This window comes from Antechinus flavipes, chromosome 4 (genome assembly GCF_016432865.1).
Source record: "Antechinus flavipes isolate AdamAnt ecotype Samford, QLD, Australia chromosome 4, AdamAnt_v2, whole genome shotgun sequence".
Classification (NCBI taxonomy): Eukaryota; Metazoa; Chordata; class Mammalia; order Dasyuromorphia; family Dasyuridae; genus Antechinus; species Antechinus flavipes.
Genome location: NC_067401.1, coordinates 253,839,003 through 253,851,791, shown reverse-complemented (window position 1 = coordinate 253,851,791; position 12,789 = coordinate 253,839,003). Strand labels below are relative to the sequence as shown.

At 32.9% G+C, this 12,789-nt stretch overlaps 1 protein-coding gene across 1 annotated transcript in view; it reads left to right on the top strand.

The window, feature by feature from the left end:
• The window catches only part of ME1 (malic enzyme 1), a 271,605-nt gene that overhangs the window by 242,486 nt on the left and 16,330 nt on the right, over window positions 1-12,789 (top strand). Inside the window, exons 10-12 of the mRNA XM_051997329.1 lie at window positions 7,237-7,342; window positions 9,148-9,290; window positions 11,834-12,007. Of these exons, the coding sequence (XP_051853289.1) occupies window positions 7,237-7,342; window positions 9,148-9,290; window positions 11,834-12,007 (423 nt within the window). The remainder of the gene's footprint in view (window positions 1-7,236; window positions 7,343-9,147; window positions 9,291-11,833; window positions 12,008-12,789) is intronic.

Here is a 12,789-nt window from a genome sequence, read left to right as displayed (position 1 = left end):
GTAGTCCCAAGGGACCATTGCTTTGCATCCTAAAGGAGTAAGGAACTAAGGAACAGCATCCTTTGCAGTCCTAAGGGAGCAGAGGTTTGAGGAACAGTCATACTTGTGGCTGCAGGGGACCCAAAGCCCTTCGGGGTAAGTACAAGATCTCAGATAAAGACAGCAGTGGCCACACCTCTCGCTGATCAACACCCTGAAAGTATTTCCAAAATTTTGAAACCCCCAGAAGAGCTGAAAATAGCAGCGGGGAGGGGGAAGAAGGGGGGGGAACCTAATCTTTGAGACACTTTCAAGAACAGAGTCCAACTCAAGTATAAAGTTCAAAGTCAAGTAATGGGAGGAAAAAATAAGCAAACAAACAAAAAAAGAAACCAGTCATCAAAAGCTACTATATCATGACAGAGAAGATCAAGACACAAAACTCAGAAGATGACAACAGTGTCAAAAGAATGACAAGCAAAGCCTCCAAGAAAAATGTGAATTAGACACAATCTCAAAAAGAATTCCAAGAAGAACTAAAAAACTTATTTTCAAAATCAAATGAGTGGAAGAGGAAAAATTTGGAAAAGAAATGAGAGTGATGCAAGAAAATTATGAAAAGACAATAGCTTGGTAAACACATACACATACACATATACACACACAGAAAATAACAAATTAAAAAACAAAATTGGCCAAATGGTTTTAAAAAAAGAAAGACACAAGATTTTCCTGATGAAAATAACTTCTCAAAATGAAGAGTTTGCCAAATATAAAAAGAAGTCAAAAAGTTCACTGAAAAAAAGAATTTAATAAAAATTAAAATTGGTCATCTGGAATCTAATGACTCCATGAGACATCAAGAAAAAACAAACAAATATTTTTTTAAAAATAGAAGTGTAATGCCAGAGAAACTGAGGCAAGGTAGAGATTAGAGATTTTTTAATAATTCATTTGAAAGGGAGAGATTGTGCTGGGGGGGGAAGAGAGGAGGAGATCTTGCCTCCAAAGCATTCAGCAGTGAATGTGTGCTTCCCATGAAATATATGGCTCCAAGCTACCAGAAGGTAGACTGAGGCAGGGGCGGAGTCAGAGGACTTAGAGTGAGAACGGACTATCAATCTCGTTCTGACAGGATGGGGGGGAGGGATAGGACCATAAATTCTTGATGACTTAGACAGGAAGTTTGAACTCCCCCTTATCTTTAGTTTACACATTTACAATTAGAATAACTAGCCCTGAGTTATATTAGTCCTAATGAATCAAATGGGGTTTGCAATTAAGGGGATTGAGGCAGAACAGTTAAGGGAAACTGAGGCAGAACAGTCAAAGGAAGTATGAAATCTCTCATGGGACAAAACAGCTGACAGATAAATTCAAGAATTATTGGACTGTCCAAAAGTCATGATCACAGAACAAACAACATCATATTTCAAGAAATTATCAAGGAAACCACCCCTATATCCTAAAATCAGAAGGTAGAAATAAAATTTAAAGATATTCCAAAATGAATTAGGGTTTTTATCAAATTCAAGAGCTCCCAGGTTAAAAAGAAGCTACTTCGAACAGCCAAAAAAAAAAATTCATTTAAATACTTCAGGATTGCAGTCAGGGTCACCTAAAATTTAGCAGCCTACCATGTTAAAGGAGCAGAGGCTTCAAATATATTCTGGAATGCAAAGGAACTAAGATTGCCCAGCAAAACTTAGCATAATTCTCCAAAGTTGGGAAATTGGTATAGAATACTTACAAGCATTCCTGATAAAATTTGGCTTTCAAAAAAAATTAAAAGAAGCGTTAAAGAGAAATCATAAAAGTTTAAAAAGTTAAACTGTTTACATTCTTGTATGGGAAGGTATCATAAAACTCTTACGAATTTTATCATTATTAAAGCAGTTAGAAGAAGTCCACAGAGAGATGGGAGTGAGTCTGTTACGTTGGGAAGATCAAGAAAAAAGGAGAAAAGTTAAAGGGAGACATTGGGAGAAGGAGGGAAAGGAAAAAAAATGGGGAATATCATGTCACATGAAAGGCATGGAAGGAAGAATTTTATAAGAGGGAAAAATGAGGTCAGGGAGGAATCTTGAACCTCATTCTTTATCTGAATTGGTTCAAAGAAAAAAGAATTTGCATTCCCAGTACATTCTAATTGACTATAAAACTCAATCTTACCCATCAAGTAGTAGTAGGGGAAGAAGAATAAGAGAAATGGGCGGGGTGGGGAATGATAAAAGGGAAGGCCAATTTAGGGAAACATGGTCAGAAACTAAAGACTTTTGAAAGGGACAGAGTAAAAAGGAGAGATAAGTAGAAGAAAGTAAAACAAGAAATACATAATATTCATAACTATGAATGTGAATGGGATGAATTCCCCCCCTAAAGCAGAAACAGCAGAATTAATTAGAAATCAGAATTCAACAATATGTTGCTTTCCAGATACTTAACTTGAAACAGAAACACCCATAGTTAAAATGAGAGACTGAAAAAGAACGCTATTATGCCAAAGTGAAAATGGTAAGAGTAGCAATCAGTGATCTCATCAAAGCAAAAGCAAAAATACACCTAATTAAGAGATAAGTTGGGAAACTATGTCTTCCTAAAGATACCATAGACAATGATGTAATATCAACTCAACCACACACCAATAATATAACAATTCAGATTCTTAAAAGAAAAGCTAAATTTAAGTTATAGGGAAAAATAGCAAAGTTTTACTAAAACTAATTCCTCTTTCCCTTTTCAGAACTAGATGAGGCATAACATTTAGAAAAGTTAGTTTAAAACGTCTAGAGAATATTGAATGGAAATAGAAAAGAGCATACCTTTTTCTCAGCTGTACATGGTACCTTAATAAAAATTGGCTTTGTATAGGCATAAAAATCTCACAACTGAATGCAGAAAAGCAAAAATATTAAATACATTTCAGACTATAATACAATAAAGTTTACATGCAGTAAAAGTCCATTGAAGCAAATAATCAAATCCTAAAGAATCAGTGGATGAAAAGAACACATCCTAGAAACAATAATTTCACTAAAGAAAATGAGAAAAAAGGGAAAAGGACCCACATGTGCAAAAATTTTTGTTGCAGCTTTTTATGGTTACAAGGAACTAGAAATTGAATGGGTGCCCATCAGGTAGAGAATGGCTGAATAAATTATGATATATGCATATTATGGAATATTATTGTTCTATATGAAATGTTGACCAGGGTGATTTCAGAGAGGCCTGGAGAGACTTACATGAACAAAGGACCAGGAAATTGTTGTACACGGCAATAGCAAGATTATACAATGATCAATTCTGATGGACTTGGCTCTTTTCAACAAAGAAATGATTCAGGCCAGTTCCAATGGTGTAGTAATGGAGAGAGCTATCGGCACTCACAGAGGATTGCGGGAATTGAGTGTGGATCACAAGATACTGTTTTCACCTTTTTTATTGTTTGCTTGCTTTTTTCTCATTTTTTTCTCCTTTTTGATTTGATTTTTCTTGTGCAGAATAATAATTATGGAAATATGTATGAAAGAAGTATGCGTTTAACAGATATTGGATTACTTGCTGTCTAGGGGAGGGGGAAGGGAAGGGAGAGAAAAATATTTGTAACACAAGGTCTTGCAAGAGTATTGAAAACTATCTTTGCATTTTGAAAATAAAAAGCTATTTTTTAATTGATTAATTTTAAAAAAGTAAAAGAAAATGATAATGAGATATCTCAAAATTCTTAGGATTTAGCCAAAGTAATACTAAAGGTAAATTTTTTTTATCTCTAAATGCATTTATCAATAAAAAGAAAGAACAGATCAATGAATTGGCCCTGCAAAAGCAGGCAACAAAAATCCTAGAAAAAGAACAAATTTAAAGTGCCCAATTAAACACCAAAATGGAATTCCTGTAAATCAAAGAAGACATTAATAAAGTTGAAAGATTAAGAAAAAAATCACCAAACACCAATTCAACTAACAAAATTAGGAGCTAAGTTTTGGGGAGAAAAAAAGAAACAATAAAAAGATAGACCATTGTTTAATTTGATATTTTTGTATTTCATTAAAGCTTTTTATTTTTCAAAATATATGCATGGATAATTCTTCCATATTAACCCTTGCAAAACATTGTGTTCCGATTTCCTCTCCTTCATCCCCTCCCCTACATGATAAATAGTTCAATATATATTAAACATGGTAAAAATATATGTTAAATCTAATAGATGTATAAATATTTATATAATTATTTTTCTGCACACGAAAAAAGCCAATTATAATTTGATTTTTTTAAAAGACCACAGTAGTAGTAGTAGTAGTAGTAGTAGTATCAAAAATGAAAAGAGTAAGTGTACTACTAATGATGATGAAATTAAAGTAATTACTGGAAGTTATTATTCTCAATAACATATTAGTAAAGTAAATTATGTAAGTAAAATGGATATTTACAAAAATATAAATCGCTAGATTATCAGAAGAAAATAGAATATTTAAATTACATTATCTAAGAAAAAGAAATTAAGCCATAGAATCCCCAGAACCAGATGGCTTTATAAATTAATTTTTACCAAGCATTAGAGGAAAAATTAGCCTCAATACTCAAATACAAAATTTAAACTCTTTTGAAAAATAATGGAATTCCTTTTATGGAACAAATATAGGTTTGATAGTTTAACCAGGGAAAGCAAGAACAGATGCCAATTTTTCTAATTAATATTGATGCAAAATTTTAAAAATAAATACTAAAATTTTAAAAATACTACCAAATACATTACAACAATATATCACAAAGGCCAGATATAATTTATACCAAAAATACCATACTGGTTCAATATTAAGAAAATTATCAGCATAATTGATCGCATTGACAATAATGATAACAAAAATTATAAGATTATCCCATTAGATGCAAAAAAAGCCTTTGATGATATAATACCCATTCCCATTAAATGCTAAAAAGCATAGGAATCAGTGGAGCCTTTCTTAAAATAAGTTGTATCTGTCTAAAACTAAGAATAAGCATTATCTGTCACTGAAATAAGAAGTTTTCCAGTTAAATCAAAGGTGAAGCAGGGATATCCATTATGACCAGTATTATTTGTTATTGTATTAGGGATGCTAGCTATAGCATTAAGATGAGAAAAAGAAATTGAAAAAACAAAGCGCAGAAGTAAAACTCACTCTTTAAAGATTACATGATAGTATACTTGGAGAATCCTAATTCTCTAATTTAGTTGTATCAGTTAACAACTTTAGCAGCTTTACAAGATATAAGATAAACTCAGTAAATCATCAGTGTTTCCATATAATGGGGGGTAGAAGGGGGAGAGTGGACGGAACAGCAGGTAGAGATAAAACTCCATGTAAAATAACTGCAGACAATTTAAAATACTTGGGAGTATATCTGCCATGGCAAACCCAAGGACTATATGAACACTTTTATAAAATATTTCACACAAATCTAAATAATTAGAAAAATATTAATTTCTTATGTATAGGCCAGACTAGCCTAATAAAAATGACAAATATTTATTTGGTGCCATCCCAATCAAACTACCAAAGAATTACTTTAGAGCTTTAAAAAAAAAATTCATTTGGAAAAACAAAAGATCAGGAATGTCAAGAGATAGAAATGTGAAGAAAGGTGTCACAGAAGTATCAATTTTAAGCTATGTCGTGAAATAGCTATCATGAAAGCAGTTTAGTACTGGCTAAGAAATAGAACTATGGACCAGTGGAATAAATTATACACAATATGAAAGAAATAGAGAACCATAGTAATCTAAGTATTTGCTAAACCCCCAAATCCAAGCTTTGGGGGCAAGAACTCAAATTAGGTGATAAAAATTGCTGAGAAAACTGGAAAGCATTTCAGTAAAACCAGCCATAAACCAAGATATCATATACCAAGATAAAGTCAAAGTGGGTACATGACATAACTTAGACATAAAGTGTACATGACATGATTTAAACATAAAGGTTGATTCCATAAGCAAATTAGGGGCGCGTGGAAATTTTTTCTGTCAAATTGTTGAGAAGACAGTGAATCTTCAAGACTAAAAAGGATCACAAAAAGTTAAATGGATAATTGATTAGTGAAATTATAAAGGTTTTGCACAAACAAAAGCAAAAACAATACAGCTTAAATTAGCAGAAAAGTGGGAAGAAATTGTTTGCAAAAAGTTTCTCTGATAAATGCCATTTATCTCAAATATACAGAGCATTAAGCCAAATTTGTCAAAATAAGAACGATTCTCCAATTGATAAATGTTCAAATGACATGAACAATTTTCAGAAGATATCAAAGCTATCAATAGTCACATGAAACAGTGCTCTAAATCACTGATTAGAGAAATACATATTGAATAAAGGGCTGTCAAACTGCATACCCTTTGACCCAATAGTACCACTGCTTTATATTACAAAGAGATTAAAAGAAAGATAAAAGAACCTATTTGTACAAAAATAGTTATAGCAACTTTTTTTTTTTTTGGTAGCAAAAAATTAGAAATCAAAGGGATGTCCACTAATTAGGTAATGGCTAAACAAACTGTGGTTTATGGTTGTGATGGAATATTATTATGCTTTAAGAAATGGCAAGGATGGTGATATCAGAAAAACCCACGAAAAATTGTAGGAACTGTGAAAGGAGAACATTGTACATGATAAGAGCAGTATTGCAATGATAATTAATCATGAAAAATTTAGCTACTCTGATCAAGCCAATAATCCAGGACAATTCCAAAGCACTCATGATAAAAAATGCTATTCATCTTCAGAGAGAGAGTTGATGAATGAAAGCAAATTAAAACACACTTTTTCTGCGTTTGTGATTTTGTTTTTTTTTTCCTTTTTTTTGCCACATGGCTTATATGAAAATACGTTTTGCATGATTTTACATGTGTAATTGATGTCACATTATGTGCCTTTTCAATGGGGACAGAAAGAATTCAGAACTCAAATAAAAATGAATTTTAGGAGCCGCTAGGTAGTGCAGTAGATAAAGCACCAGCCCTGGAATCTGGCAGACCTGAGTTCAAATGGGCCTCATATCTTACTAGCTGTGTGACTCTGAGCAAGTAACTTAATTAACTTGATTACCTCCTCCCTATACCCCGTGCCCCACAAAAAAAAATTTTAAAAGTTAAACGAATAGTGAAGAAAAAGAAAAGTCAAGTGAAAACTTTGGTTATGAATTATGTAACTTACAATGATGTTACTTTAATTCATGTCCATTTTAGCAGATTTATCATTTCTTTTTTATTTGTTTTTTTAGGGACGTGCTTTTTTAACACATGAAAAAGAGAAATTTGTCCATGAACATGATGAAATGAATAACCTTGAAGAGATTGTCCGAGACATAAAGCCAACTGTTCTCATAGGTAACTCTACTTTTTTTCCCTCCATTTTAAATTTGAATTTATACTGTGTATGTTTTTACAGTTTATTAGAGAAACATATTGCTGCATTTAACCTGAGCTCAAGAAAAGTTTACTTAATGGAATTCTGAACTTTTAGAATTAAAAAATCAAGTTATAAATGCATTTTAAGGAATAACATCTTTTTAAAAATATTTTTTATTATAGCTTTTGATTTACAAAACATATGGATGGGTAATTTTTTAACACTGACCCTTGAAAAACCTTCTGTTCCAATTTTTCCCCTTTTTTCCCCCAACCCCCTTCCCTAGATGCCAGATAGTCCAACACATGTTAAATATGTTTAAAGTATATGTTAAATACAATATATACATACGTATTTATACAGTTGTCTTGCTGCACAAGAAAAATCGGATTTTACTTCAACAACAATACTATATGATGATCAATTCTTATGGATATGGCCATCTTCAGTAGTGAGATGAACCAAATCAGTTCCAATGGAGCAGTAATGAACTGAACCAGCTACGCCCAGAGAAAGAACTCTGGGAGATGACTAAGAATTCCCAATCCCTATAGTTTTGTCCACCTGCATTTTTTATTTCCTTCACAGGCTAATTGTACACTATTTCAGAGTCTGATTTCTTTTTGTACAGCAAAATAACGGTTTGGACATGTATACTTATTTTTTATTTATACTTTAACATGTATATAACTTGTAAATAAAAAGCTATTTTTAAAAAATAAAAAATAAAATGATTGATCCCTTCTCCAAACATGAAAAAAAAAGAAAGAAAGAAAGAAAAATTGGACTTAGAAAGAAGGTTAAAAAAAAAAAAAAAAAAAAAAACCTGAGAAGGAAAACAAAAATGCAAGCAGACAACAACAGAAAGAGTGGAATTGCTATGTTGTGGTCCACACTCATTTCCCAGTGTTCTTTCTCTGGGTATAGATGGCTCTGTTCATCACTGATTAATTAGAACTGATTTGGATCATCTCATTGTTGAAGAGAGCCATTTCCATCAGAATTGATCATCATATAGTATTATTGTTGCAGTGCATAATGATCTCCTGGTTCTGCTCATTTCACTTAGCATTAATTCATGTAAGTCTCTCCAACCTCTCTGAAATCATCCTGCTAGTCATTTCTTACAGAACAATAATGTTCCATAACATTCACATACCACAATTTATTCAGCCATTCTCCAATTGATGGGCATCCATTCAATTAAGGAATAGCATCTTAAGAAATTACCAAATTAAGAAAATACCAAATACCAATTTGATATTCACATACGTCTTATTTCTGCAAATACTAGGTGTCTCAGATAATTTTAGCAGCCTGTTAGCATGACAATCCACCTAGAACATAAGCTCATTGACACAAAGAATTATAACTTCTAGTTATTGTTAGGACCTGGAGTGAGATCTAGGACTTATTATTCCCTTATCTTTTCTCAGTGTCTTCCATAATACAATCATAAGCAAGACAGAAGCATGTTATTGTCTCAGTCTTACTGGGACAATTATCATAAAACTTTAAAGTGTCCATTGCTAAAACAGGCATGAGAATTGCTTCCTTTGTGTTTCCTGTGGTCAAAATTGTGAATGTGTAAAGAGCTAAAAATAAGAACTATTTATACTTATGAACTTCTCTCTTCCTTTTTCATCACGGTAGTTTAAAACAAAAGACTCATATTTTAGTTAAGCCAACTCTAGAAAATTCTAACAAAACAGCTTTTCTAGATACTCCTGTGAGTTCTTGATGGTTGAAATAATCACATTCCTTTTCACTGTGTCTTGCACAGGAGTTGCTGCCATTGGTGGTGCTTTCACAGAACAGATTCTCAAGGACATGGCTTCCTTCAATGAGAGACCCATCATTTTTGCTCTAAGTAACCCAACAAGCAAAGCAGAATGTTCTGCAGAGCAGTGCTACCGAATGACAAAGGTAAAGAAGGAGGAAGACTGGCATTTTGAAAAATAAATTTGGTTTGTCCCAAGAATCTTAGAATAGTAAATAAGTCCTGGGAAATGATAATAAAGAAAGGGCAAAAGATACTTTTCTAAGTATTGAAAAATTGATAGCCTGAGATGGCAGTTAAACTACTTGCTTTTCTAATCTATTGCTTGAAGCAATAAGATATTTATCCTGACATTCAATACTTTTTGTAAAATTCAATGGTATTTGATTTTTCTAATTTCATTTCACTGACTAATGTGATAAACTCATAAATCTGGAACCGCATCAGAGGAAAAAAAGAGCCTATTCCCAATTGCTTACTGAAGTATTTTGATGCCCTTTACCAGCTGTTCCCAAACATTGAAATATACAATACAAAACCATAATTTTATTTTTGCTCTGCTAAAAGCTCTCCTCCCAGGTTCAGGTTTTGATGCCAAGGGTGGAACTTTGGATAGCTACTCTTCCATTTAGCCAGCCTGTATACATGAGCCTCTAAATCCTTGATTACTCTACTGCCTCAAAGAATTAAAGTAACATTCATTCCAAGCAAAATTTGACCTTTTTTTCTTCGAAATTCTTAAATGAAAACACCTGGGAAATTTATTATTAAAAAATAAGAAATTTTTAAAAATAGTTATTATAGAATTGCATAAATTTTTATGTTTTTATTTCTTAAAAAAAAAAAAAAACATCAAGATGAGACCAGAAGAGTTAATCTGTGCTTTAAAGAATGGTAGCAGACTGGAGATGGGATTAGGGGTGACTTCTCAGCTGGTTGTCCTCAGCCTAGTCCTTAGTCCCTGTTGCTTTTGGTATAAATTATACATGACATTTCAAGTCCAAACTCTGCCTTTTCATTGGTTCATCCTTGGAATGCTCTCCTTCCTTATCTCTGTCTACTCCTGGTCTCTCTCCTACTTCAAGTGGCTTCTCTTTGAAATCACCTTCTCTCTATTCCATAAATATCTTGTTTGTACTTAATTGTTTGCATATTGTCTCCTAATTACAATGTCAGCCACTAGAGGATAGAAACTGTTTTAGCTTTTCTTCATATCCCCAGCACTTAGCACAATTCACTACATATATTGTTTAATAAATAAATGTTTGTTGACTAACTGAAAAATAAATGTATAAGTAAATTACTAAAGTCATACAAATGTAATTAAACCAAACCAAAGAATAGTTTGAAAGTAAAGTCTTCTTCCATTTTAACAGTGCTTGTAACTGGGACAGGATGGGGTAGGTGGGTCAGAGGAGGATGACTAACCAAATGAAGAAATTTTTATGGTCCCTCTGACTCTCAAGTTTCCTTTGAAACCACTATTCTTCCTGAATATTGGTGGTTTTGAAATCTATACACAAAGTTATCATATTGCTGGAGGTTTTTTAAAATGTAATTTTTAGTGAACTACAATTCAATTTATTTATAGTAGTAAATTTCTTACAATTGATAGTTTTGTGCAGTAACCAAAGCTTAAAGTTATTCAATCTGTCACCAAACTTGCCTTGATAACATGCTACCAAATGAAACAAAATACTACCTTATACAGGCTCACTTGGAAAAGTAACTCCTCAACTTTGCAATTTTTTATTTCTTGAAATAAGTTTGAATTGTTAGGTTCTATAGCTTTAAAAAAAAAAAAAAGACCTCACATTGCAAAAACTGATATTTACAGGGAGAGAATTCTGAAAGATCTGTTGTTTGTTCTTTGTTTTCAGAGAAGACCATGACATCAGGGAGATGAAACCCTGACATAGAAGTGAATTTCAGAATTTAAGTGAGGGAGGTCTGTGCGAGGTCACCTACCTCACTTTCCTCTGCAGAGCCATTTGATTCCAGTGGCCAGAGATCAGGATGACTGGAGATGGCCCCCAGGATGCAGTAGGAGACCTGGGCCTTTTTAAGCTAAGGTCTTTAGCAGACTGAAACCTCACCCATTGATTAAGGCTATGTAAGACATGAGGCAAAAATCTCCTCTTTCAACTTAGTCCAAAAAAATCTAAATAAATTAATGAATGAATCCTGAAGGGGAAGAACCTCAGGGTTTCTGGCCAATGCAGAAATGACTGCTATTTATATTCAAAAAGGTCTGTTGATTTTACTGTTGTAACCTCCTCTGCATACATACAATCCTTGGTCTAAAGACTGTCACTTCTATTGAGTTTTTGGACTTGATACATTGGTTTTGTGAAATAGACTTCTTGAATGATAGAAACATAATGTGTGGTGGACTCACTGCTTTAAGAAAATGCCATTACTCTTTAAGTGTGTACTGGTACCATGCACAGATTGACACAATTCCCAGGTCGGCTCCTAGTGTCAAATGCTACACATCTGACCCTAGAATTTAGTACAGTGACATTATGGAAATGTCCAACTTTCTTTGTGAAGGTGCAATTAAAAAAAAAAAAAAAACATTAACTTTCTCTGCTAAAATACTGATTATGGCCACAAGATAGCTCTATTATACTTTACTTTAAAACATATACTGTTTTTGTGAAAATGATTTTTTTTTTTCCTATTCCAGGGACGTGGAATTTTTGCAAGTGGTAGCCCTTTTGATCCTGTCACTCTTCCAGATGGTCGCACCTTCTATCCTGGTCAAGGCAACAATTCCTATGTGTTTCCTGGAGTAGCTCTTGGTGTTATAGCATGCGGATTGAAGCACATCACTGATAAAATCTTTCTTACTACAGCCGAGGTATGATTATGAAGTGTACTTAGTGACTAGTCTATCTAACACTTCCTTCACACAGCTAGAAAATATAAGAATCAATGTTCTAGGTATCTCAATTCCAAATCCAAAAAAAACTTCTTTGTACCACACAGCATATCTTTTCAGAATAATGAGTTTTTCAAAAGCAAAATCTTTACCTATTTACCTAAAGCATTCTCATGCTTTAATATATTTTATAAACTAAAAACTTGAGGAAGTAACTTTTTAACTTAAGAATGCCCTACAAGTACAAATCATAATTAAACTTAATTAAATTGGAATTAATCATTATATTTCTTATCGTATAAAATGTTGTTATGAATAGAAACTATATTTGCATAAGTCTTTCTGTATCCAGTACTCTGCCCTTCCCAGAGCAGAAGAGTTGCAGTGGCTGAAACTGCCCTGTGGCAGTAGATGTCTGGAAGAAAGAGTGTTCCTGGCTTTTCCTGAACTGCTCTGGGAGAATGGCATCTGATATTTTGAGGTTCCTTTAGCCCAGCAAAATATATTAAATATAAGCAGATGTTCAAATTCAAAATAATTTTTTTCCATGCTGTTCTTACATTAAGGAAAATAAAATCATTGTTTGTTTATAACAGTTCTCTTACCAGGAAAAGAAAAAAAAAAGTCTTAGAATTCCATAATCAGTGAATTTTTTTTTTTTTTTTTAATCCTAAATCACTCTGGCTCCCTCTAGTGATTGTTTGATTGCCCAAATTTGATGCCCCTAGAAAGAGGTAATAATAATACCAAAAGGAACTAAG